Source organism: Chlorocebus sabaeus, chromosome 18, assembly GCF_047675955.1.
Source record: "Chlorocebus sabaeus isolate Y175 chromosome 18, mChlSab1.0.hap1, whole genome shotgun sequence".
Lineage (NCBI taxonomy): Eukaryota > Metazoa > Chordata > Mammalia > Primates > Cercopithecidae > Chlorocebus > Chlorocebus sabaeus.
Genome location: NC_132921.1, coordinates 72,876,951 through 72,900,592, shown reverse-complemented (window position 1 = coordinate 72,900,592; position 23,642 = coordinate 72,876,951). Strand labels below are relative to the sequence as shown.

At 38.6% G+C, this 23,642-nt stretch overlaps 1 protein-coding gene across 5 annotated transcripts in view; it reads right to left on the bottom strand.

The window, feature by feature from the left end:
- The window catches only part of PIEZO2 (piezo type mechanosensitive ion channel component 2), a 468,788-nt gene that overhangs the window by 280,002 nt on the left and 165,144 nt on the right, over positions 1 to 23,642 (bottom strand). For all 5 annotated transcript variants that reach the window (XM_007974699.3, XM_073006482.1, XM_007974697.3 and 2 more), the window contains exon 3: positions 23,313 to 23,438. In XM_007974699.3, the coding sequence (XP_007972890.3) occupies positions 23,313 to 23,438 (126 nt within the window). The remainder of the gene's footprint in view (positions 1 to 23,312; positions 23,439 to 23,642) is intronic.

The following is a 23,642-nucleotide window of genomic DNA, read 5'->3' as shown; positions in this document are numbered from 1 at the left end:
GGCTGTGGCAGAAGCAAGTGGCCACAGGTCCCAGAGACAGGGGAGGCCAGGAGGACCTGAAGCAACACATGAGAAGCATCTGACGCTAAAGAGAACAGAGAACTCAGAATGCAAGGCCTTCTTCTCTCATTTCTCTCTGATGTTAGTAATGTTTTCCTTGATCTCCCCAGAACAGTATAAACTTCATGAGATTAAATATTTTCGGGGTTCATTAAAATTATTCTTGCACTTTAGCTAATACATCAAAAATTGTTGCCAGTCAATAAACAGAAGGAAAGAAAGGGAATAGGGAAAAGGAGGAGGAAGTAGAAAGAAAGAAGAGATAAGAGGAGGAGAAGGAAGAGGGTCACAAAAGGAAGAAAGAGGAGGCAAAAGAGAGGGATGTGGGGGTTGATTGACTTGAACGGCTCCAGGAGAACAAAAGTTTCCTTTCATTGTATTTCGTGTTGGAATTGAAATTGCGAGTTTAAACAGAAAGAGCTTCTAGAAATGGAGCCAAATTACATTCATATCAAGATCAGCCTCAATCCCCATTGACAAGAAGGGCTTTGGGAAGAGCAATTGAGGTTGGGCTCTGGTAGGAAAAAGAAAACAGAAGAGCAGGAGAGCAAGGAGACAGCCACTGGCATGGCCTGGTGTGCTCTCTCTGGGAGGCCTGCAGTCCCTGAAGCCAGTCTAGATGTCTTCTCTCTTGGTTACCTGTTATCTGAAGATTCTGAGGTGAGAGAGATGTGATCATGCAGCCACTAAAATAAAATGCTTGTATTTTAGTCTTTTGCTTCAGTCTGCTTATTATAACATTTCAGTTCTTTGTAAACAACTTTAGAGAGTGCATGCTTTGGAAGTAACCTGACCCCAAATAAAAGCTCCATATTATGAGGAAGATTTCTGCTGAAACAGGAGCCCTGTGTATGAGGAGAACGTCTGCTAACACAGGGATACCATGTAAGAAGAGCTCTACTACATTTTTCACATTTCCACTTCCGTTTTATCATAACTTATATAAAATTTCAAGTATAGAGGACTCCAATATTTCATTTCTACCTTTTGGATTAATGTTTTCTTAGTAAGTATTACCATTAGAATATTATCATGCTTGTTTTTATATGTCTTCCACATTATAGAACACTTCTTGAGAGCAAGGATTTAAATTTTGTTTGTTTTTAAGCTACCATATCCCCAGCACTAGAACAGTAGCTATAAACATAGTGGGTCATCAATAAATATTTGTTAGATGATGAATGAATAAAACTGAGCTGTGCTGTTCCTAAATCTCTGACATCCTTTCTTTGGGGAGGGAGCAGTCTTCTCTCTGCGTAAGTCCAATTTCCATTATTATTAGTATTTTATGGAACTCATATATGAGGCTTTGACTGACGTGGCTATCTGAAAATGAGTTTTCACCTGATTAGCCTTGTCTTGATCCAGTTTAATCCATGATTTTCAAAAAATGTCAATAGCCTAATAATAATACCCTTCAGTTGCTGATTACAAAATCAACATACAAAAATAAGTAGTGTTTCTATGTCTTAACAAAAAAACTGTCCAAAAATAAATTAACAAAACAATTCTATTTATAATAGTATCAAAAAAATACTTAGGAATAAATTTAACCAGGAGAGGAAAGATCTGTACACTGAAAACTATAAAACATCAATTAAAGAAATTGAAGACACAAATAAATGGAAAAGTATCCAATGTTCATGGACTGGCAAAACTAATACTGTTAAAATCTCCCTATTACTCAAAGCCATCTACAGATTCAACACAATCCCTCTCAAAATTCCAATGTCATTCTTCATAGAAATTGAAAAACAATCATCCTCAAATTAGTATGAAGCAACAAAATACCCCAAACAGCTAAAGCAATTTTAAGCAAGGCAAAACAAGCCTGGAGGCATCACATTCCTTGATTTCAAAATATATAATAAAGTGAGGCATCACATTCCTTGATTTCAAAATATATAATAAAGTGATTGTAATCAAAACAGTATGGTATTGGCATAAAAACATCATCCAGGCCAGGCGCAGTGGCTCACGCCTATAATCCCAGCACTCTGGGAGGCCAAGGTGAGTGGATCACCTGAGGTCAGAAGTTCAAGACCAGCCTGGCCATGGTGAAACCCCATCTCTACTAAAAAATACAAAAAATTAGCCGGGTGTGGTAGTGCATGCCTGTAATCCCAGCTACTCAGGAGGCTGAGGCAGGAGAATCACTTGAACCTGGGAGGCGGAGGTTGCAGTGAGCCGAGATCGTGCCATTGCGCTCCAGCCTGGGCAACAAGAGCAAAACTCCATCTCAAAAAAAAAAAAAAAAAAAAAAAAAAAAAAAAAAAATCATCCAATGGAACCGGATATACAGTCCAGAAATAAACCCAAGTATATATGGTCAATTGATTTTCAACAAAGGTGCCAAGAATACAAATGGGGAAAGGACAGTCTCCTCAATAAAAGATTTTGGGAGGTCAGGTGCGGTGGCTCACCTGACCTCCCAAAGTGTAATCCCAGCACTTTGGCAGGCTGAGGCAGGTGAATCATGAGGTCAGGAGTTCGAGACCAGCCTGGCCAGCATGGTAAACCCCATCTTTACTAAAAATACAAAAATTAGCCGGGAATGGTGGCGTGAGCCTGTAATCCCAGCTACTCGGGTGGCTAAGGTAAGAGAACCACTTGACCCTGGGAGGCAGAGGTTGCAGTGAACCAAGATTGTGCCACTGCACTCCAGCCTGGGCGACAGAGACTCTTGTCTCAAAAAAAAAAAAAAAAAAAGATGGGAAAGCTGGATTTCCACTTGTAGAAGAATGAAATTATACCCTTTTCTTATGCCGTATAAAATCAACTGAAATGAATAAAAGACACAAATATAAGATCTGAAACTGTAAAGCTACTAGAAGAAAAAATAAGGACAAAGCTCCACATTAGTCTGTGTAGTGATTTCTTGAATACAACTCCAAAAGTACAGGCAACAAAAGCGAAAAATAGACAAATGAGATTGCATCAAACCAAAAAGCTTCTCCACAGCAAAGGAAACAGCTAACACAGAGAAAAGACAACCCATGCATTGAGAGAAAATATTTGCAAATCATACGTCTGATAAGGAGCTAGTATCCAAAATATATAAGGAATTCAAGCAACTCAGTAGCAAGTATACAAATAACCTGATTAAAAATGGGCGAAGAATCTGAACAAACATTTCTCAGAAGAGATACGAATGGCCAACAAAACTACTCAATATCTTCAATCATCAGGGAAATGCAAATTAAAACCACAGTGAAACACCACTTCATACCTGTAAGAATGACTGTTATCAAAAAGATAAAAGATAACAAATGTTGGAGAGAATGTGGAGGAAAGGGAACACTTACACTCTGTGTGTGGGAATGTAAATTAGTACAGCCATTATGGAAAACAGTGTAGAGGCTCCTCAAAAACCTGAAATGTTCATCAACAGATGAATGAATAAATAAAATGTGTTATAAAAGTATATACACAATGGAATACTATACACTCTTTAAAAAGAGAATAATTTTGCCATTTGAGATTAGATAAAATAAGCCAGGCACAGAAAGACAACTACTGAATAAGTTCGCTTACATGTGGAATCTAAAAAAGTCCATCTCGCAGAAACAGAAAGTAGAAAGGTTGCCATCAGAGGCTAGGAGTAAGGGGGAAGTTGAGGAGAGGGTAAAGGGAGAGGAGGTTGAGGAGAGGGATTTTAAAACATGCTGTCCAAAGGGTACAAAGTTTCAGTTAGACTGAAGACTAAGTGTTTGCAATCTATCGCACTGCATGGTGACCATAAGTAATAATAATGTATTATATATTTCAAATGGGCTAAACGAATAGATTATTAACATTTTTACCACAAAAATAAGTTCACAAAATAATGGATATATATATACACATATACATACACACGCGCACACACACACACATACACATACATACATACATATATATATATAAAAAAAAATTTTTTTTTTTTTTTTTTTTTGAGATGGAGTCTTGCTCTGTCACCCAGGCTGGAGTACAGTGGTTGCCCAGGCTGGAGTGCAGTGGCGCTATCTCAGCTCACTGCCAGCTCCGCCTCCCGGGTTCACGCCACTCTCCTGCCTCGGCCTCCCAAGTAGCTGGGACCACAGGCGCCTGCCACCACGCCCGGCTAATTTTTTGTATTTTTAGTAGAGATGGGGTTTCACCGTGTTAGCCAGGATGGTCTTGATCTCCTGACCTCGTGATCCACCCGCCTCGGCCTCCCAAAGTGCTAGGATTACAGGCGTGAGCCACCGAACCCGGCCAGTAATAGATATGTTAATTAGCTTAAGTCTGTCTACAAGGTATACATAGATCAAAATATCACATTGTATCCCATAAATATACACAAGACTTATTTTTCAATTTAAAATAAATTTAAACAATAATGCCTGTCAGTTTTGCCTTAATAGAAACAAAAAGCTACTTTTCCTAGAAGTGCATTCATGTATTTCGGGCAACCCATCATTTAAAATAACTGTTAAAATTATAAAAATATAGACATAGTCTAGGGTATAAACTTGGCCACTTTGATATAAATTGAAATACCAACTCTGAGAATTGCTTATTATTGAGTATAAAGTTTACTGGCACCGTTATAAAAGCATAATAAATTTAAAAATTACTTCATAATTGAGAATGTTTACTACCATGGCTCAAGGCTAATAATAAATAATTCCAAGAGTAAAATAAATGCCAGTGATTGTTACAATGTCTACCTATGTGTCGTCAGCAAAAATATGTATTAATGATTCAATCTTACAGGTGAAATGTATGCTTATTAGTGAAATGCATGCCACTAGCATACTGATTCAAATTTTTACACTAGTAACTCAAAGAGCTGTTTTAAATGGTTTTCTATTTGTCTTCGTATTTGTCTTGTTTTGTTCTCAAACTCTTCACAGTAAAAGGTGTATTTCCCTGCAGCTGAGTTCATGGAAAAGGGCAAGTGATTTTTATAGAGATTTCATCAAAAACTTCACATTCTTTCTTTATTTTACGCTTACAATGATCTAAAGAAAGGCTCTTAAATAATTTAAATTTTGGATTATTTAATTATTTGAATTGAGAGAAATGTCACATGTCCAAGTTCATTAATAATACATCAAAAAAATCATATGGAGACAATCCATGGTAAATAAGGTTGACATGAGATGTCTTGTAACACATTCAACAAGACAATTTTTAAAATTGATGGTGTAGACTCTGCATCTCACTTGATCAGTTTCTTAGTACTGCGCGTGTATGCCAATTCCTGCTATGAAACATCCATCTGATTAATATGCTCCATTACCTACCCTTTATTTCATGAAATTACAAAGTCCCATTGAGGAACAGTGACTTGTCCAAGGGTAAAGAGATTTTCAGACCTAGACAAAATTTATGGCTCTAATATAACAAACATCTACATTTCTTTTAAGTAAAATATTTATTTAACATGCCTATAATAAAGTTAAATAAATGACATAAACTTCAATCTCATCACAAAGTATTTTTATGTCAGTAAATCTTCATTGCACCCTAGATACTAAGAATATCTGTAAGAAAGAAAGAGAGACAGCCCTTATTTTCTAAACACTGACTCTTTTTGGAATAACTGTTAAAACAGCTATATTCCCAGTGTCAGGGAAACTTAAATTAATTTTATATCTAGATATTCATCTTTGTATATTTGTAAAAGTCCACAAATTATCAAATTGAAGTAAATCATGCTTTTATCAGCTTTGGGATATTGACATCATAAGGCTGTGAGCTTGATCTCACAGAAATGGGAGTGCTTTATATCTTTTTATCGAAGTTATAAAATCCTAAAAATGCCACACCAACATAGTATGTACTATAATTATTAACATTGGTTTTATTCAACCAAATGTTCTAGAACTAGTTTTTAATATTTTAAATATAGCTTAAAGGGGCTAGCTTTAAGCAGGAAGCAAAAATTCTTATATATTCAATGTTTATCTTTTTCAAGAAGCACTTATAGCCAGACTCTACCACAGAAGTAGAAATTCTCTAGTCTAAAAGATATTGTTTTAATACTCAATTATTTTCATTTAAACTCCAAAAAGTATTAACATGAAGGGTGAGATGTCCAATTCCCTCAAAAGTCATTTATAGACACAGTCTGTCGTAACGCCTTAGGCAACTTTAAGAACCAACAGAGTTGCAGCAACTACACTACTATAGCCACAAAGACATTTTTTTTTTCCTCAATGGGCGGGCACCTATGTTTACTTGATTGGTTTGTATAAATCAACTGTGTGTTTGAGGTTTTTTTCCTGAGCTGATTACTCAGACTAAAAAACATCCCCCAACCTTAATTTAAAAGTTACATTCTAGATTTTCTCAAAAATCTTTTAAAATGAGCATTGGCTAAATGTCCTGCTGCAATCTTTGCAATCACCTCTCTCAGTGACCTTGGAAAAATCACGTAACTACTGTGTCTCTGTTTCCTTATTTATAAAATGAAAAGATTGGACTGTGTCATCTGAAATGTTGCGTTTGGTAGAAGAGTTCATTAAGAAACTGTGGTAAGGCCAGACGCAGCGGCTCACGCCTGTAATCCCAGCACTTTGGGAGGCCGAGGAGGGTGGATCATGAGGTCAGGGGATCAAGACCATCCTGGCTAACACAACAAAACCCCGTCTGTACTAAAAAATACAAAAAAACTAGCCAGGCGTGGGGCGGGCACCTGTAGTCCCAGCTACTCAGAAGGCTGAGCCAGGTGAATGGCGTGAACCTGGGAGGCGGAGCTTGCAGTGAGCAGAGATGACACCACTGTACTCCAGCCTGGGCCACAGAGCAAGACTCTGCCTCAAAAAATAAAATGAATATTAAACGGTGGTATATACATATGATGGAATACTACTTAGCCATAAAAAGGAATGAATTAACAGCAATTGCCGTGAACTGGATGAGACTGGAGACTGTTACTCTAAGTGAAGTAACACAGGAATGGAAAACCAAACACCATATTTTCTTACTGAAATGTGGGAGCTAAGCTATGAGGAACGAAGGCATCAGAATGATACAATGGACTTTGGGGACGAGTGGGAGGGGGCCAGGGACAAAAGACTACAAATATGGTTCAGTGTGTACTGCTTGGGTGATGGGTGCACCAAAATCTTACAAATCACCACTAAAGAACTTACTCATGTAGCCAAATATCACCTGTACCCCAATAACTTATGGAAAAATAAAATTTAAAACATAACAAATTTTAAAAAAAGAAAAAACAAATTTCAAAGAGAGTCAGCTTATATAGAATATATATATATTCTATGAGCTAGTGCCCAGGAGATTCTCATTTGTAACGCCACTGCCAGGTAGGCTCTTAAGCTAGCAATAAATAAAGGCAGTTTTGCACCCTTTATTTATAGTGCTGGAAATCCAACTCCACAAAGAGAATTTGAGTGGAGTAAAAAAGGATTTTTTTTTTTTCAAAAGTGATATAAGGCCACACTTATCCAACCTTTAGTGTTAAAGTCATTATAGCTAGATAGCTCTTATATCTAAGAGGAAACAAATTTAACCAAATAACAAACAAACAGACACAAGGACTTTCCCTAGAGATCCAGTAATGAAAACATGTCACAAGCATGTACATCAGCATGGAAGAGTGTTGGCTTTCCCGGGAGGGTGTGTATACATTCAGGTGAGCTGCTGCACTCCGTGGGCTCTGTATAAAGCCATCCAGAAATGCACCTCCGATTCTCACAATGTTCACCATTTTTTTCCAAGCACCTGGGAACAAAGACTGTTATCAACTATATTAGCATGACAACAAATTCTGTTTATTATGAGATTCTACTGATCTTCAAAACCGCCATTGAATTAGAATTATTTCCAGATGCTCTGTTCAATGGAAGAGTCTTAAAAATAATGCAAAATGACGGCGATCCCAGGCTACATTGGCAACAGGTTAAATACGCAGTCACAGCTCTTCTCCCATCCATTCTGCATCTCCCCTCCACTTGCCTGCAGCTTTTCCTGGGCACTCACTGCCCTCCCTCGGCTCCCCACAGCCTCATACTCACAACTGGCATTTTCCTTCCACACTTTCTCAATTGTCCCTTAACACTCCGGTGAGGGGACAACCCTAAAGCCTGGGGCCCCCAGAAGCTGCACACAGGGCTCTCTCTTCGCTCCTCAGTGTGGGGTTCATGGCCAAGTTTCCTCCAGTTTCTGTAGGTGTGACGTTTCCCCATCAACAGTCCCATCACTTCAGGTGACTTTATTTCATGTTGTTCTAGACCAGGCATTTTGCCTCGTTCAGCTGTGCTACATTGGCCCCTCTTTCTTTGACTTTTCCTCTTACCAAGCACAGATTACTTTCTCCAAAAGCAAACTTTCAGTAGGCATCCTGAGACGCAGTATCATCTCAGTTTTTCAATTTGTAATTTCATCCCCAAGATAAATCCATCATTTAACCTCTTTAAATGGAAGGATCATGGTTGCTAAGGCCCCTTCCAGTGATCACATACTGTGAGCCCATGCTAGCATTGTGAGGGATGACTTTTCCCACTGAGCTATTTGTTGCAACAGCCCTGAAAGCTATATTCTGTCGTGAAATGCATACACCTCTATCATCTCATAAACTTGAAAAGACTAAAATTGGTCTGGGGCTATATATATACCCAGAATTATTCCTCCTGTCAAAATTAAACAGAACTATCTGGTCTGGTGTGGTGGCTCACGCCTGTAATCCCAGCACTTTGGGGGCCTGAGGTGGGTGGATCATGAGCTCAGGAGTTCGAGACCAGCCTAGCCAGCATGGTGAAACCCTGTCTCTACTAAAAATACAAAAATGAGCTGGGCATGGTGGCATGGTTCTGTAGTCCCAGCTACTTGGGAGGCTGAGGCAGGAGACTCTCTTGAACCTGGGAAGCAGAGGTTGCAATGAACCGAGATTGCACAACTGCACTCCAGCCGGGGGACATTGTGAGACATCATCTCAAAAGAAAAATAAAAAGAAATATTCTTAGAAAGAATCAGTTTGCTGTGAGATATTAGATAGCTCTTAAGACAGTGGCATTTACTCTCTGGACTAAAAACAATGTTTCTGTATCTCTGCCTAAGTGCAACAGAAAAGTCTCACCAAATACATATCAAATTTAAGGTCAAGACATTCAATAGATGCATAACATCTGGAAAAAGTTTAAAAAATGGTTTTCCACATTAGCTGGTTACATGAGATTACAATAAGGAAAAAACCTGAATTCACTTTCTGCATTTATCTTGTTTCTCCCAAATAGATGGCAGTACTTTTCCTACTGACTTAAGTCATGGTAGAGTGAGATAAAGAGCATCTATAAATTAAGGTTAAACTGAGTCTTAAAAAACATGGAATAATATTACCTTAACAAAAGCTATTTGTCAATGTTATGGGTTGGTATTGAGACATACACAGAGTTCACGCCTTACTCTGAAATGAAGATGACTGAACATTTTAGTAGATGCTAATTTAGGCTGTGATCTGCATTTTGAAGTCTTCCAAGACCTATACTTTCCACTTGAATTTTGTCTTTTCAGACTTATTCAGAATCTTTTCCAAATAGAACCTGAAGTTTCACAATAAAAAGGAATGTGGTGGGGGGCAGGGCAGGTAGAAAGTGGAGAAAGAAGGAGAAGAAAAAGATGTATCAGAGAGACAGGCTCTGTAAGGTACCTAAGAAACCATCTTCCTGACAGACCTGAAAGAAGGCTGCCTTGTGTATGAGTGAAGCTCATCTATGGGTATGAAGGGAAGAATTATTCAATCAATGATGACGGAAAAACAGCCATTTGGGGAAAAAATCCACTTTTCAAAGTCTCTATACCAAATAAATTCCACATTAATTAAAGTGATTAATTAAAGTGATTAATTAACCTCAACATTAATTAAAGTGATTAAACATTTTAAATTATAAACATGAGCAAAAACTAGAGTACAATACATATCAACTCTGAGTGTATAGCACTGAAGCAATAAGAAAAAATAGGGATAATGGATTATAATATTTTTTTAAATTCAATGTAATAAAAATTAACAAAAATCAGCTCTTAAAACTCAACCTTGTAAAATATATTTGCAAAGAGTAATATCAGCAAATATTCTACAGAAATAAACACAAACAGTAAACACATGGAAAAATATTTATCTTCACTATTTTATTTTTTTTCTTGAGATGGAGCAGTGGCCCAATCTCCACCTGTTGGTTCACGCCATTCTCCTGCCTCAGCCTCCCAAGTAGCTGGGACTACAGGCGCCCACCACCACGCCTGGCTAATGTTTTGTGTTTTTAGTAGAGATGGGGTTTCACCGTGTTAGGCAGGATGGTCTTGATCTCCTGACCTCGTGATTCACCCGCTTCGGCCTCCCAAAGTGCTGGGATTACAGGCATGAGCCACTGCGCCCAGCCTATCTTCACTATTTTTAAAGAAGCATTGGGTAATTTAAAATCTACTAAATTAGCAAAAGTTTTACTGAAATGCTAATGAGACTTCAGTGAATACGGTATACTTTTTTTCTCCTTTGTTAAGGTGAAATTCACATATCAAACAATTAACCATTTGAAAGTAAGCAATTCAGTGCTATTCACCCAAATTGATGGCAGTCCTTGTTCACCATGGTATGCAACTACCACCCTACTAGTTCCAAAACACCATCATCACTCCAGAGAAACACTCCTACCCATTAAGTAATCATGCCACATTCTACCCTACCCAGAGCCCTTGGTGATACCAATCTGCTTTCTGTCCTTATGGATTTGCCTATTCTGGATACTTCATCTAAATGGAGTCATACAGCCTGTGAACTTGGTGTCTGGCTCCCTCACTTAGCATAAAGTTTCAAGGTTCTTCTATGTTACAGCATTTGCCAATACTGTAGTTTTATGGCTGAATAATATTCATATATATATATATATATAATTTCATTCATCCTTTGATGGATATTTGGATTATTTCTACCTTTTGGCTAACATGAATAGTGCTGCTCTGAACATTTGTGAGCAGGTATCTGTGTGAATACCTGTTTTCAATTCTTCTGTGTGTATACCGAGGAGTGACATTGTTAGATCATGTGGCAGTTCTATGTTTAATTTTTTGAAGAACCACCAAACTGCTTTCCACAGTGGGCGTACGATTTTCATTTCCACCAGCAGAGAGCTCCAGTTTTTCCACATTCGTGTCAACACGTGTTATTGTCACGCTTTATTTTTTTGTCATTTGTTTTTTATTAGAGCCATCTTATTGAGTGTAACACTGTATCTCATTGCAGTTTGGATTTGTACGTCCGTAATGACTAATGATGTAGGGCATTTTTAATGTGTTTCTTGCTTATTTGTACACTGCAGTGAGGCTATCAGTAAGGATTTTTCAGGCGCAAAGGGTTCAAAGGCTTGAAATATTATGGTGCTCTTAAAAAACATCTATCTATCTATATTAGCTAGTGGTGTTCTAAGAACTACAAGTATGTTGATGAACAATATGGTACAGTCTAGAAAGAGTGAAAATAACGACCAAATTATTTGACCTTATAAATCCACTGTTATAAGCTTATCCAAAGGAAATAAACAATAGATTTGTATGTGAAAATGCTCATAATATTGAATGACAAAAATAAAAACCACTCAAGGAAAGATTTGAAACATTTTTATCTATCCACGAGGAAAGACTGTGGCAGAAACGAAGCATTTATAAAGACTATGTGGAAATGTAGAAACATGACACAGAACAGTTAAGTGTTCTATTTTTCACCCAGATTTGATGACAATCATCAAACACAGATGTAGGGAAATATAAGGTTCATGAGGGGAAGGATACTTGACATTTTTACCAAAGAATTTTAAAGCTAAAACAATGTCTAGTACAGATTCCCATAGATGTTTGCTCTGAATGGATAAAGAAATGGATGCAATAACAAATACAGAATGTCAATAATAATGTTACATAAAATGTAAAAATACATATGCAAACATGAAAGTATCCAACCAGGTCCCTCACTGACACCTGGAGTTCAATCCAAACTCTCCTCCCTCAAGCCGGAATTCATCAGCTCCATTTCAGGAAGGTATAGTCCTTCACCAGCTCCTCAAGTCAGAAATCTGGGCCTCATTTTAGGTCTTTCCTACTTCCTAATAGCCCACTCCTAAGCCATTCATTCTCCAAACTCTTGACTCTTCCTTAATATCTCTCCACCGTCTTCAGTTCTCTGCTACATCATGGCCGCCCTAGCTAAAGCTGTGTCATTCCTTCTGGATGGATCAGTGCCACTGCCTGCACAATGGTTTCCTGTTGCCAGTCTTCTCCACCGTCAATCCCTCTTCCACACAGATGGCCACAATGCACTGTTTCATAACACAAATCTTTCCATTTATCTCTCCTTTATAAAAGTTGTTAAATTATTTCTATTGCCCATAAGATAAACCCACATTTCTTGTTATAGTTTCCATCAGGAGCCCTCAATATTGAGGGCAGATTAAATCACTGGAGTAGCTTTTTTAAAAAATTTTTTAATTATTTTTTATTTTTATAGTTTTTTTGGGAAGCAGATGTTGTTTGGTTACATGAATAAGTTCTTTAGTGGTGACTTTTGAGACTTTGGTTCACCCATCACCCGAGCAGTGTACACTGTACCCAATGTGTTGTCTTTTATCCCTCACCCACCTCCTGCTCTTTCCCCCGAGTCCCCAAAGTCCATTGTATCATTCTAATACCTTTGTGTGCTCATAGCTTAGCTCCCACTTATGAGTGAGAACATACAATGTTTGGTTTCCTATTTCTGAGTTACTTCATTTAGAAAAATACTCTCCAATTCTATCCAGGTTGCTGCAAATGCCATTAGTTTGGTCTTTTTTATGGCTGAGTAGTATTCCATAGTATATATATATATATACCACATTTTCTCTGGGTTTTTTTTTTTTTTTTTTTTTTTTTTTAGATTGTGTTTCACTCTGTCACCCAAGCTCAAATTGCGGTGGTGCAATCTTGGCTCACTGCAATCTCCACCTCCCAGGTTCAAACGATTCACCTGCCTCAGCCTCCTGAGTAGCTGGGATTACAGGCGCATGCCATGATGCCCAGCTAATTTTTTGTATTCTTAGTAGAGACGGGATTTCACCGTGTTAGCCAGGTTGGTCTCAATCTCCTGACCTCGTGATCCGCCTGCCTCGGCCTCCCAAAGTGCTGGGATTACAGGCGTGAGCCACCATGCCCGGCCTATATATCACATTTCCTTTATCCACTCATTGATTGATGGGCATTTGGGCTGGTTCCATGTTTTTGCAATTACAAATTGTGCTCCTATAAACAGGTGTGTGCAAGTATTTTTTTCATATAAAGATTACTTTTCCTCTAGGTAGGCACCAAGGAGTGGAATTGCTGGATCCAATGGTAGTTCTACTTTTAGTTCTTTAAGGAATCTCCACACTATTTTCCACAGTAGTTGTACTAGTTTACATTCCCATCAACAGTATGAAAGTGTTTCCTTTTTACCACATCCATGCCAACATCTATTTTTTTTTTATTATGGCCATTGTTGTAGGAATTAAGTGGTATTGCATTGAGGTTTTGATTTGCATTTCACTGATAATTAGCCATGTTGAGCATTTTTTCACGTGTTTCTTGGCCACTTGCGTATCTTCTTTTGAGAATTGTCTATTCATGTCCTTAGCCCATTTTTTAAATGAGATTCTTTGTTTCCTCACTGATTTGTTTGAGTTCCCTGTAGATTCTGGACATTAATCTTTTCTCAGATGTATAGATTGTATAGATTTTCTCCCACTCTGTGGGTTGTCTGTTTACTCTGCTGATTATTATTATATTTTGCTGTACAGAAGCTTTTTAGTTTCATTAAGTCCCATCTATTTATCTTCGTTTTTGTTGCATTTGCTTTTGGGTTCTTGGTCATGAAGTCTTTGCCAATGGCTAGAAGGGGTTTTCCAACGTTATCTTCTAGAATTTGTATGGCTTCAGGTCTTCGATTTAAGTCTCTGATCCATTTTGAGTTGGTTTTTGTATAAGGTAAGAGATGAGAATCCAGTTTCATTCTTCTACCTGTGGCTTGCCAATTATCCCAGCACCATTTGTCAAATAGGGTGTCCTTTCCTCACTTTATGTTCTTGTTCGCTTTATCAAAAATCAGTTAGCTGTTAAGTATTTGGCTTTATTTCTGGGTTCTCTATTCTATTCCATTAGTCTATGTGCCTATTTTTATACCAGTACCATGCTGTTTTGGTGACTATGGTCTTATAGTATAGTTTGAAGTCAGGTAATGTGATGCCTCCAGATTGTTCTTTTTGGTTAGTCTTGCTTTGGCTATGAGGACACTTTTTTAGTTCCACATGAATTTTAGGAATGTTTTCTAGTTGTGTGAAGAATGATGGTGGTATGTTGATGGGAAGTGCTGGACTTCAGCAATCAAATCTTACTCTACGGTATTACTTCCTAACAATAGTTTGGGGTTCTTCCAGAGTTATGTCCATTAAAAAAATAAGAGATTATATACTAAATAAAAGTGCAAGGTAAAGAAAACATATTTAAAACAATAATTATCAATAATGTGATACACATTTGCAAAGAAAATACTTTTTTCCAAAAAATAAATAGTAAATCAATATGCAACAGTTGTTTATAATGTATTATAATACTTTTATATTAATGTTTGATATTATATTAATGTTTTTATATGCCCACATTCTGCAACATGAATCACCATGAAATGTTTAAATGTCTCTCAAGTGAATGTAAGGCATAAATTATATTAGCAACTGCTTTGCCAAGCTTCTAGATGCCTAAAATATATTCTCAATACTCAAAATCAAGAAGAATTGTCTAAATCCAAACTCCTGATTATAGGAAATAAATGGTTTTTATTTATAAATCCACCTACCTAAGCCCTAAAATATACATTAGTTTTGTAAGTCTGAAAAATAACTATGCTTATGTCATACAATTAATATTTTCTAGAATGTCATTACTATGCTTAGCCCAATTCTGCTGCTTCCAAATGCCCTTGAAATGTCCTTCCATATTCCATAAATTTTGAAACATACAGTTATAGCTTTACATTGTTCGTCTATAATTTTGAGGTTCGGTTTACTTCCATACCACACAGACTTGCTTAGTGCTTTTATTGTAAATAATTTACACTAGAAATGCTGCATCATAGAGCTGAGGTTAGAGAAATTGTTATTTAAGCAAACCAAATCAATCCCAAATCATTTTAAACTTCCTGCTCTGTGATTTGTATTACAGCAAGGACTGGTCGGCGTGGTGGGGAGCAGATGGGGCGTGAGGTTCATGGCTCCACTGTTACTCATTTGGGGGCTCTTCTCCCCTCGTTTCTTACTGAGGCCTCCTTGTTAAAGCACAGTCCCACACCTCCTTTTCTTCTCTTTTCTTCCTTGCCACTTCTAACTCTAGCTTTCTCATTTATGGTTTTCTGTCTTAATTTTCCCAAATCCAAATGGAAATTCATTTTTTTTGCAAAGGAAATAAATACCAAGTAACTTTATTTGATAAATAATTTCTAAAGATAAATAAAACATGTCATTCTAATATTTCTTCATGAATTAAGAAGATGAGAAATGGGAACAACTATCTCAGCAGGATTTGGGGTGTGCACCTGTAGGAGAGGAGTGAGGGGACAGAGCTCCTGGCCAAGAGAGGGCATGGGTGCACTTAGCTGCTCTCCTCAATTGTCTTCTCACAAGTCCAACAGGTGAGGACACCACCGAGAATCGGTCACAAAACAAAGCAAGAGAGTCATCAAATTTTGTCCTTGCCACACTTTTATTTCCCTTTTTTTTTTTTTGGCTGCTATTAATTCATTTATTCATTCTTCAACTGTTGGGCAGTATGCTATAATCAGCCACTGTAGTCGGTGCTCAGGTTACAACAATAAATGAAACATGAGAGGTTCTACCCTTAATGTGATAATATTCTAATGGGAGAACATATAAAATCAGTGATTATCACTCCACATGAAAAGTTTAATGACTGATACTCTGGGTATTTGGGAGCCCAAAGACATCTGATCCCATCTACCTGGGGGTATTAACTCGGGTTATCTGGAGGAAGTGGCCAGTATTGAAGAATGGACCTGGCAGAGGACTGGCAGTGTGTATAAGGACATTCTCCCGGGGGAATAACATGGGCAAAGGGATGGCCAGGCAATAGAAAGCTTATTGGAATTGGCAATGGGAGGGAGGAGATGACAACCATGGGGTAGGGAAAAGTACAGAAGTACAGCTTCCCTACAGCTCTTCTGCCCATCTGGACGAGCTCATTGCCCTGCATGCACACGGCTGCATAGGGTCCCGGCACCCTCCATGGGCGACCCTGGATGCTATCACTACATTTCTTCCTTTTTTTGACAACTTAACTCTTCCATTTTTGCTACGTCTCTTTATCTGCAAATGAGTAAAATATCAAGGACCTAGCAGGACTATAATGCAGAATCAAGACATTATCAATATGCCTGGAACATAATGGGAAATTATACATGGAAGATGTTATCATCACTGATTTACAGCAAAACTTAGAACCAAAAAGATGTTACACATACACACACACACAGAGCTGGGTGTGAGATGCAGTGACTCAGGAGAAAGAGGAAGGAAAGGAAGGCTTGTTAGAGTGCTTGATCCGTGCCAGGAACTCTAGACTAAAGTTTGCCCTGTTAGGGGATGAGATAAAGGTGATAGAAGGTAGGGAAGGAGGCTCTGTGTACGGGCAGAATCAAAATCCCAAATCAAAGGTGGGAACATGTCTGCTTTTACAGAAATATAAATAGGATTTCACAAGAAACAAATCTGATGTTTCAGGTCAGAAAAGCTCTACATTAATCCACAATACGGCAATTTCCACTGATGGGAAGGACATTACCTAGAACAAGGAAAGTCACTGCCCCTTGATGTTTGGCATTAATCAGGCCCTGGCAACTCCCCATGACCAGTCACTGACTCTGTCTCACCAATCAGCCATGCAACATTGACCAACAAGCTTGGCAAATAGCAGAGGGTGAGGGACTCAAGAGGCATATGGAGAAACACTGATGTGGCATCAAAGCCATCTTCAAAATTTTGAAAGGCTGCTGTGTAGGGAATGGATTAGACTGCCTATGTGTAATTCTGGGAACAGTCTCAGGATCTAGAATCTCAGGGCCACACACACTTCAGGGAAGTAAATTTCTGAACACCAAGAGTCATCCAGTACATTCTGGTTGATTTACTGTTTTATTTCTATCTTTAGGAGAAACATCTCCAGTTTCCTCAGGCTTACAGATTAAAACCATCTTAGAGCAGGAGACTTGGTTATTAACAAGTTGACACAAGGCTATGACAGGACCCACTTGGAGGAGGTGGTAGGGACAGTGGGCTCAAGGAGGCTGAGAAAACATATCCCTGATGATGAATGCACACCCAGCTCCTCAGCCATGCAGTCCCAAGTGTCCCCATGACTCACTCCTAGGGGTGAATATGTTCCTAAAGGCCAATATCATTTACCAAGTCAAGCATATACAGTCACTTCCGGCCATTCATACTTTAACCAGAGTTAGTATATTAGATTAACTGTCCTCTCACCCAGCACAGCCTCCAAAATTTATGTATCCTAATCATATCTATTCCTCAAAATCTAATTAACCAAAGTCCAATTCTGCATAAAATTTTCCCCAGCACACGTACGAGGGTGCAGGAAATAGTACAGACTGTGTAGTCCAGGAGACCTGAATTTAATTCCGGCTCTGTTACTCACTAATGAGCAGCCTAAGGCGAGGCACTTTTTGCCTCTGGGACTCACTTCTCTACCAATAATATGATAGTGAAAGCCAACACTTTTAAGAGATATCCTAAGAATTAGATAATAACAGCAGCTGGGTGTGGTGGCTCACACCTGTGATCCCAGAACTTTGGGAGGCCGAGGTGGGCAGATCACTTGAGGTCAAGAGTTTGAGATCAGCCTGGCCAACATGGTGAAACCCAGTTTCTACTAAAAATACACCCAGCCTGGGTGACAGAGCAAGACTCCATCTCAAAAAAAAAAAAGAGAGATAATAACAGTAGAGTGTTCATTTATTTTACATGAAAATGTTAGTTAATTTTCCTCCTAACTCTTCCATCATGTTCCTCTTTCTTCTAAAGTTCTATAATGTAGAAAAGGTAATAAATAGTGAAAAATGTATTTATTATCTATTCCTCTGAGTTGGAGGTCATGGAGCAGATGACAAGCTTTCAGGTAGATGCGGAAATGAGAAAAAAGCCATAAAATATTCAGAAGGCCAGGCCCAAGGCTGCAGCTGTGGGGCAGGTGGAGTGAGAGACTGCAGTTGGGAGGTTGCTGAGAAGGTGAAAAATTCTGGAAGGAAAACTCAGGGTCACTAAAGACACACATCACTGATGCCACCTTCCACCCAGTGCCATTTAACCCTTTTATTTGGGATTCTAACCACATGGAGTAGAGTAGGTTCAAACTCTAGTACAACGGCATTAGCAAGAAACTGAAAAAGACTATCATAGAGAATTATTTGGTACCATTCAGGTTTTGTAATTTCAAAATTTCATCCATGTGACTTTGCATAATTTGGAGACAGGATTTGGTTTGGAGTTGTCTCTATTACCTTGTAGTGGTGTGTGACCTTGGGCAAGAATTAGGACTTCTCTAATAACAGCAACAAGAACAACAGCTTGTACTATTTGACCACTTACAATCAGTCAAGCACAGTCCCAAGGGCATGGCCTATATTAACTTGAACCTCACAACAACCTATGAGATGATGGCTGTTATCTTCATTTGACAGTTGAGGAAACCGAGGCACAGAGATCCACCACTAGCTCACAGTCACCCAAGATCCTAAATTTTCTCATATATTAAATAGCATACAAAGTCAAGAAAAATATTTATCATGATAAAATGAGGTATTTTATTTGAAAACTGCTGCATAAAGTGAGCTTCCCTATCTATTACTAAAGGTGAATCAAAATATCGACATGGCATTGGCCTAAGGGTTGTTAATATGGATGGGTGTCACGCGGTACCACCACTCAGCTCGCCTTCGTGCCTGTGTCTGGCTTTTGGCAGTAAAAACAATGTGTGTTCATTATTCCAAGAGCGTTGACTCCATCAGATATTGGGCTACAAAAGTTATCTTTCAGCAATGCTTCCACCCAGAGTCTATGGATCATAAATGTCTCTTTGCCCACTGTGCGGAGCAGCAGGCTCCATCTAGGTCGGCGTGTGTCTCCGTGAGTCAAGGCCTCAGTTACCAAGGCTGGAAGGAAATAGGACTTAAGGCAAAGGTCTCCTATACGTGATCAGAAGGTACATATATGATCCACATGCTTTTCAGAGGAATGAGACAATAGCATCCTAATCTTTCCATGCACAGGTGGCCAGAAGTAAAGTTATAGCTTGGACCAGTTTTTTAAATTGTTGTACTGAGCGGCAACATCTGCTTTCAGGAAGCTAGCCCGAGGAGAGAAGAGGGCTGTGTGTGGCGCCTGAATGAGTTGGGGAATGGAACGAGCAGGGGACGGGGCAAGGTGAGGAACCCAAGCCGCCTCACTGATCAACTGTCAGAAGAAAGCAGGCAGGAAAGAGTGGTTTCAAAAAAGGACTCAGAAACACGCACAGTGTGAGTTTGCTTTTACGTATTTTATCTCCCATTTCATACTTACTACCTCTTTCTCCACAGTACTGTCTCAAATATGAAAAATTAGCATCAAGAATTTCATTTGTATGAGGATGGATCCACCAGGTGATTCTGCACACCTAGGGTCCATCTCCAATTAGCACAACTAACGAAGTGTGGGGTGAAATTTACAGCTTTGTGTGCCAAAGGATGAGTCAGCACTTGTACTGGCAAGCCGAGTGCACACAGCAGCGGCTCACTGTGTAATCCTCCCCACAGTCGTCGGGATGGGAGGATAAACTGCCAGGCTGGATCTGTCCCTCAGTCTCCTTGTCATAGGCTGATGCTTGATACCTTGATTCTTGGCACTGGGAGCCTTGTGTGTTTCAAGGACAGAAGCACGTCAGGAAGAAACACTATTGAGGCCCATCCTAATTTCTTGGTTGGTGGGCTTCTGGACCAAGTTTCATGTGCTTGTAGAATGAGACAATATGAAACTCTAGCTGCCCCTCCTCCCACAGGGGGAAAGAGCAATGCATCTGAGGGGCTAACCTTTGGGGGAAGCTGAATCCAACCAGGAATATTGCCATTGAAGGAAGCAAAGAAAATATTCAGTTAATTATAAGGACAAATATCCAAGCAAGGGAAAATCATGGACTAAGTACCAGAAACACTAACTTTAGCCCTTTGAAAATAGACTTATCCAAAGTTCTAGGAACCACAGTAGAGGAAACAATCTTACACACACGATGAATAAAGAGTTCCATAAAGATGGAGGAAGAGTGGAAAGAAGACAGATCCGTGCTCAGACTCCAGCTGAGACATGCAATGGCTTCATGCAACTCATTTGCCCCCTAGAGCCTGTTTCTTCATTGCAATTCCTACCTCAGCACTATCTGCAGGTTGGGCACTGCGTTTATACAGAAAAAGGGCACCCTCTTGGAGAAACGAGACTACACAAATGCATAGCCCTTCACGGGCAAGGCTTGGCCAGGAGACCAGCCTCTTGACGTAAATCAAAGGATTTTGCTGCTTCCCACTGGATGGAGCCTGACGAAGGAATCTCCTGCTCAGCTCCTCCTCAGGCTGGGGGTCCTGCACACAGAGCACAGGGGTCCAGCTGCACAGCCCTGTCCACCCTGAGGACTTGTTTAGAGAATGAATAGGACAATGCATGGATAGAGAGAGTGCCTTACTTAAAGCATAGCAAAGCCCTCCTGGAACAAGAAAGCAATGAGTCATTAATTGAAAAAGGAATAGAATAATCCCTGGGGTCTTATGGTTCATAGATGCTCTATAAACAGGAGATATTATCATCACAAATTTTCCCTATATAGTTTCTGACTCAAAAGTTTCTTTCAATCAATAGCATGCTTTAAGCACAGCACAAGAATCCAGACCGGCCTTCAAATTTCACTAACATCGCCACACATCTAACACCGAGTCAAACAAACTACGTCTATGTAATCTGTAATGACATAATTGAAACCGGGTTTACATTTATTTAAGTAGCATAGTTCTGGTGGAATGAAAATATTTTACTAAGCGGCACAACATATGTTTGAGCAAAATTTACAGAGGTCTCCCCTGCCCCCATGGACTCCTCACTTACCTATAAGAACACTGTTTTGGAAATGCGGGGGGAAAAAAAAAGGCAGAAGGGAGTGGTATTAAGTTTCAGTTCTGCACAATGGCACCTTTAACAGACCTGCCAACTAGTCAAAATCTAAATAGGGTGGTTTGAAACCATCTTTATTACTGCCAGTTAATATTCATAGGACTCTGGAGGAACGAGAACTTTCAATGACTCAATATTTATAAATGCTACTGTTGTCCCACCAAAACTTATGTCAGACTCCTAAGAGATGCTGGGACCTTTTGCGATAATGAGGGTGAGGGTATGCATTTTCAATGGGGTAAAGAAGTTGTTAGGAAAACAAAATTAAACACTTACAAATGAGTGCTTGGTGGTCTTGAATTTGAATACTACTTGAATATGATTGGGTAACCTGACTTGTCTGGGTTTTAATTTTAATTTACCAATGTCTTGAACATACAGAAAACATTCAAAATGTACAACACTGATGACCAGTACAGCTTTTGTCTTTTTACGTGAATTTTTGCTATGTTATCTATGCAGATGCCAAAAAAGGATAAACTTCAAATGTGGGACATCAGAATAACTGAGTTTGTATTTACATCTCTGACAGCATAATCATAACTCCAAATGCCTGAGAAACGATAACATTAGTGAAGTCGACTCTAAATTAAAAGTCAGTGTTTCCATTACCAATCCTAACACTATTTTCAGTTTATATAACTTGATCATTAAAAAGTGCTCTGGGCTGAAAACCTGGTCTGTGTCAATCTTGGACTAAACTAGTTTGCAAAGCTCTGAAGTTTGTTTGTTATTCTCTTTTATCCTTTTTCAAGAATGTATTAATTTTAAATGCTACACATAAAACTAAACCAAAAAAATCTACAACACCTGATGAGCCAACACAATTACAGGCATCACTAGTTTTTCAGAAGAAATTTATGATTTCTATAAACCTACCTTCAAGGTTTCTATGGCTGGAAGTAAAAAACTCAAGCTTTTCTTTTTTCACTCAATCTTTCACACATCCCTTCTCTATTGGTTACTTCATCAAAAATACTAGAACTTGAAATTGGAACTATAACCTTTTGTAGAAATAAACTTCAAATTTGAATTTAATTTTATGGAAATAAAGTTTACTATTATGACTTCTATTAAATTGACTCATTGTAGCAGAGTAGAACTTCCATCTGGGGATAGCAAAAAAAGAAAAAAAAATGAAAAGGAAGATGTTATGTTAGATGCTGACATGTTCAAACTATATTGCAGTACAGGATGACTGCAGAGGGCATTTGTGCATGAATCAAACATGTCTTTGACAGAGACCTGGAAGTATCATGGTATCACAAAGCCCATATATTTAGGAGCGAGGTTAGGAGAGGCAGACCTAGTTTTTTGGTTGGGCAAGGAAGGCCTGGAAAGAGGCAGGTCAAGAGGCCAGCTGTGACTACACTTGAGATGGCTACCTCCCTTCACCACTGGGAAATACAGACCTCTTCATGGTATTAGTAGAGGTCCCATCTGAAGTGTCCAGGTATTGTGAATTTTTGCCTGGGAAGAAGGAGCCAAAGCAAGAATGTGTGTGTGTGTGTGTGTGTGTGTGTGTGTTTGTGTGTAAGTTTGCCTGTCTGTCTACACTCTGTGGAGAACATAGAGTAATTACAGTTATAAATGCAGAGAAAAGAATGTTGTTTTAGCATTTCATATTTTTATTTTGACATTTGTAGAATTATGGAAAATCATCAATTTGAAATAGAAACACTTAAGACTGTGAGTCAGAAGAGATCACAAATTTCACTTCCACCTTCCAGCCACCTTCCTATATTACTCAGCAACCTAAATTTTTTTTGCAGACATGAGTAAGTTATATATATATTTAAACTCAAAATTTAAAAATCTGATAAGTTGTGATGCATCCTATAATGAAATATTTCTTTATATATATTTACACTGCATTGCCAAGACCAACTATTTCCATGAATGTTATAATTATTGCATAGATTTCTATGTGTGTGATGACACACACTTTATTATGCACGTATATGACACATAAAACACCGTAATACTCACAGTTGTAGCCAGGTGCAATACGATGTTGAGCTTCAAGGCTCGCCAATGTGATGTGGAAAATAATGTGCAGCAACAGGAAGGAAAGACTGATGAAGCACAGAGACTTCAATAACCGTCCCGTATGTCCTAAGTGATAAAAAGTACAGAGATTGTGAGAGAGCTTAAGAGGAAACACACTGGTGCTCTCTTGTACATGTTTCTGTATAACCTATTAGGTAGACCAACTCAAAAGTATATAGAGTATAATAATTATCATCTTAATTATTAGTGTATAGCTAAATGGTATCTTATTCCCTTTGTAATATCATATATATGGGTTTATATTTATTA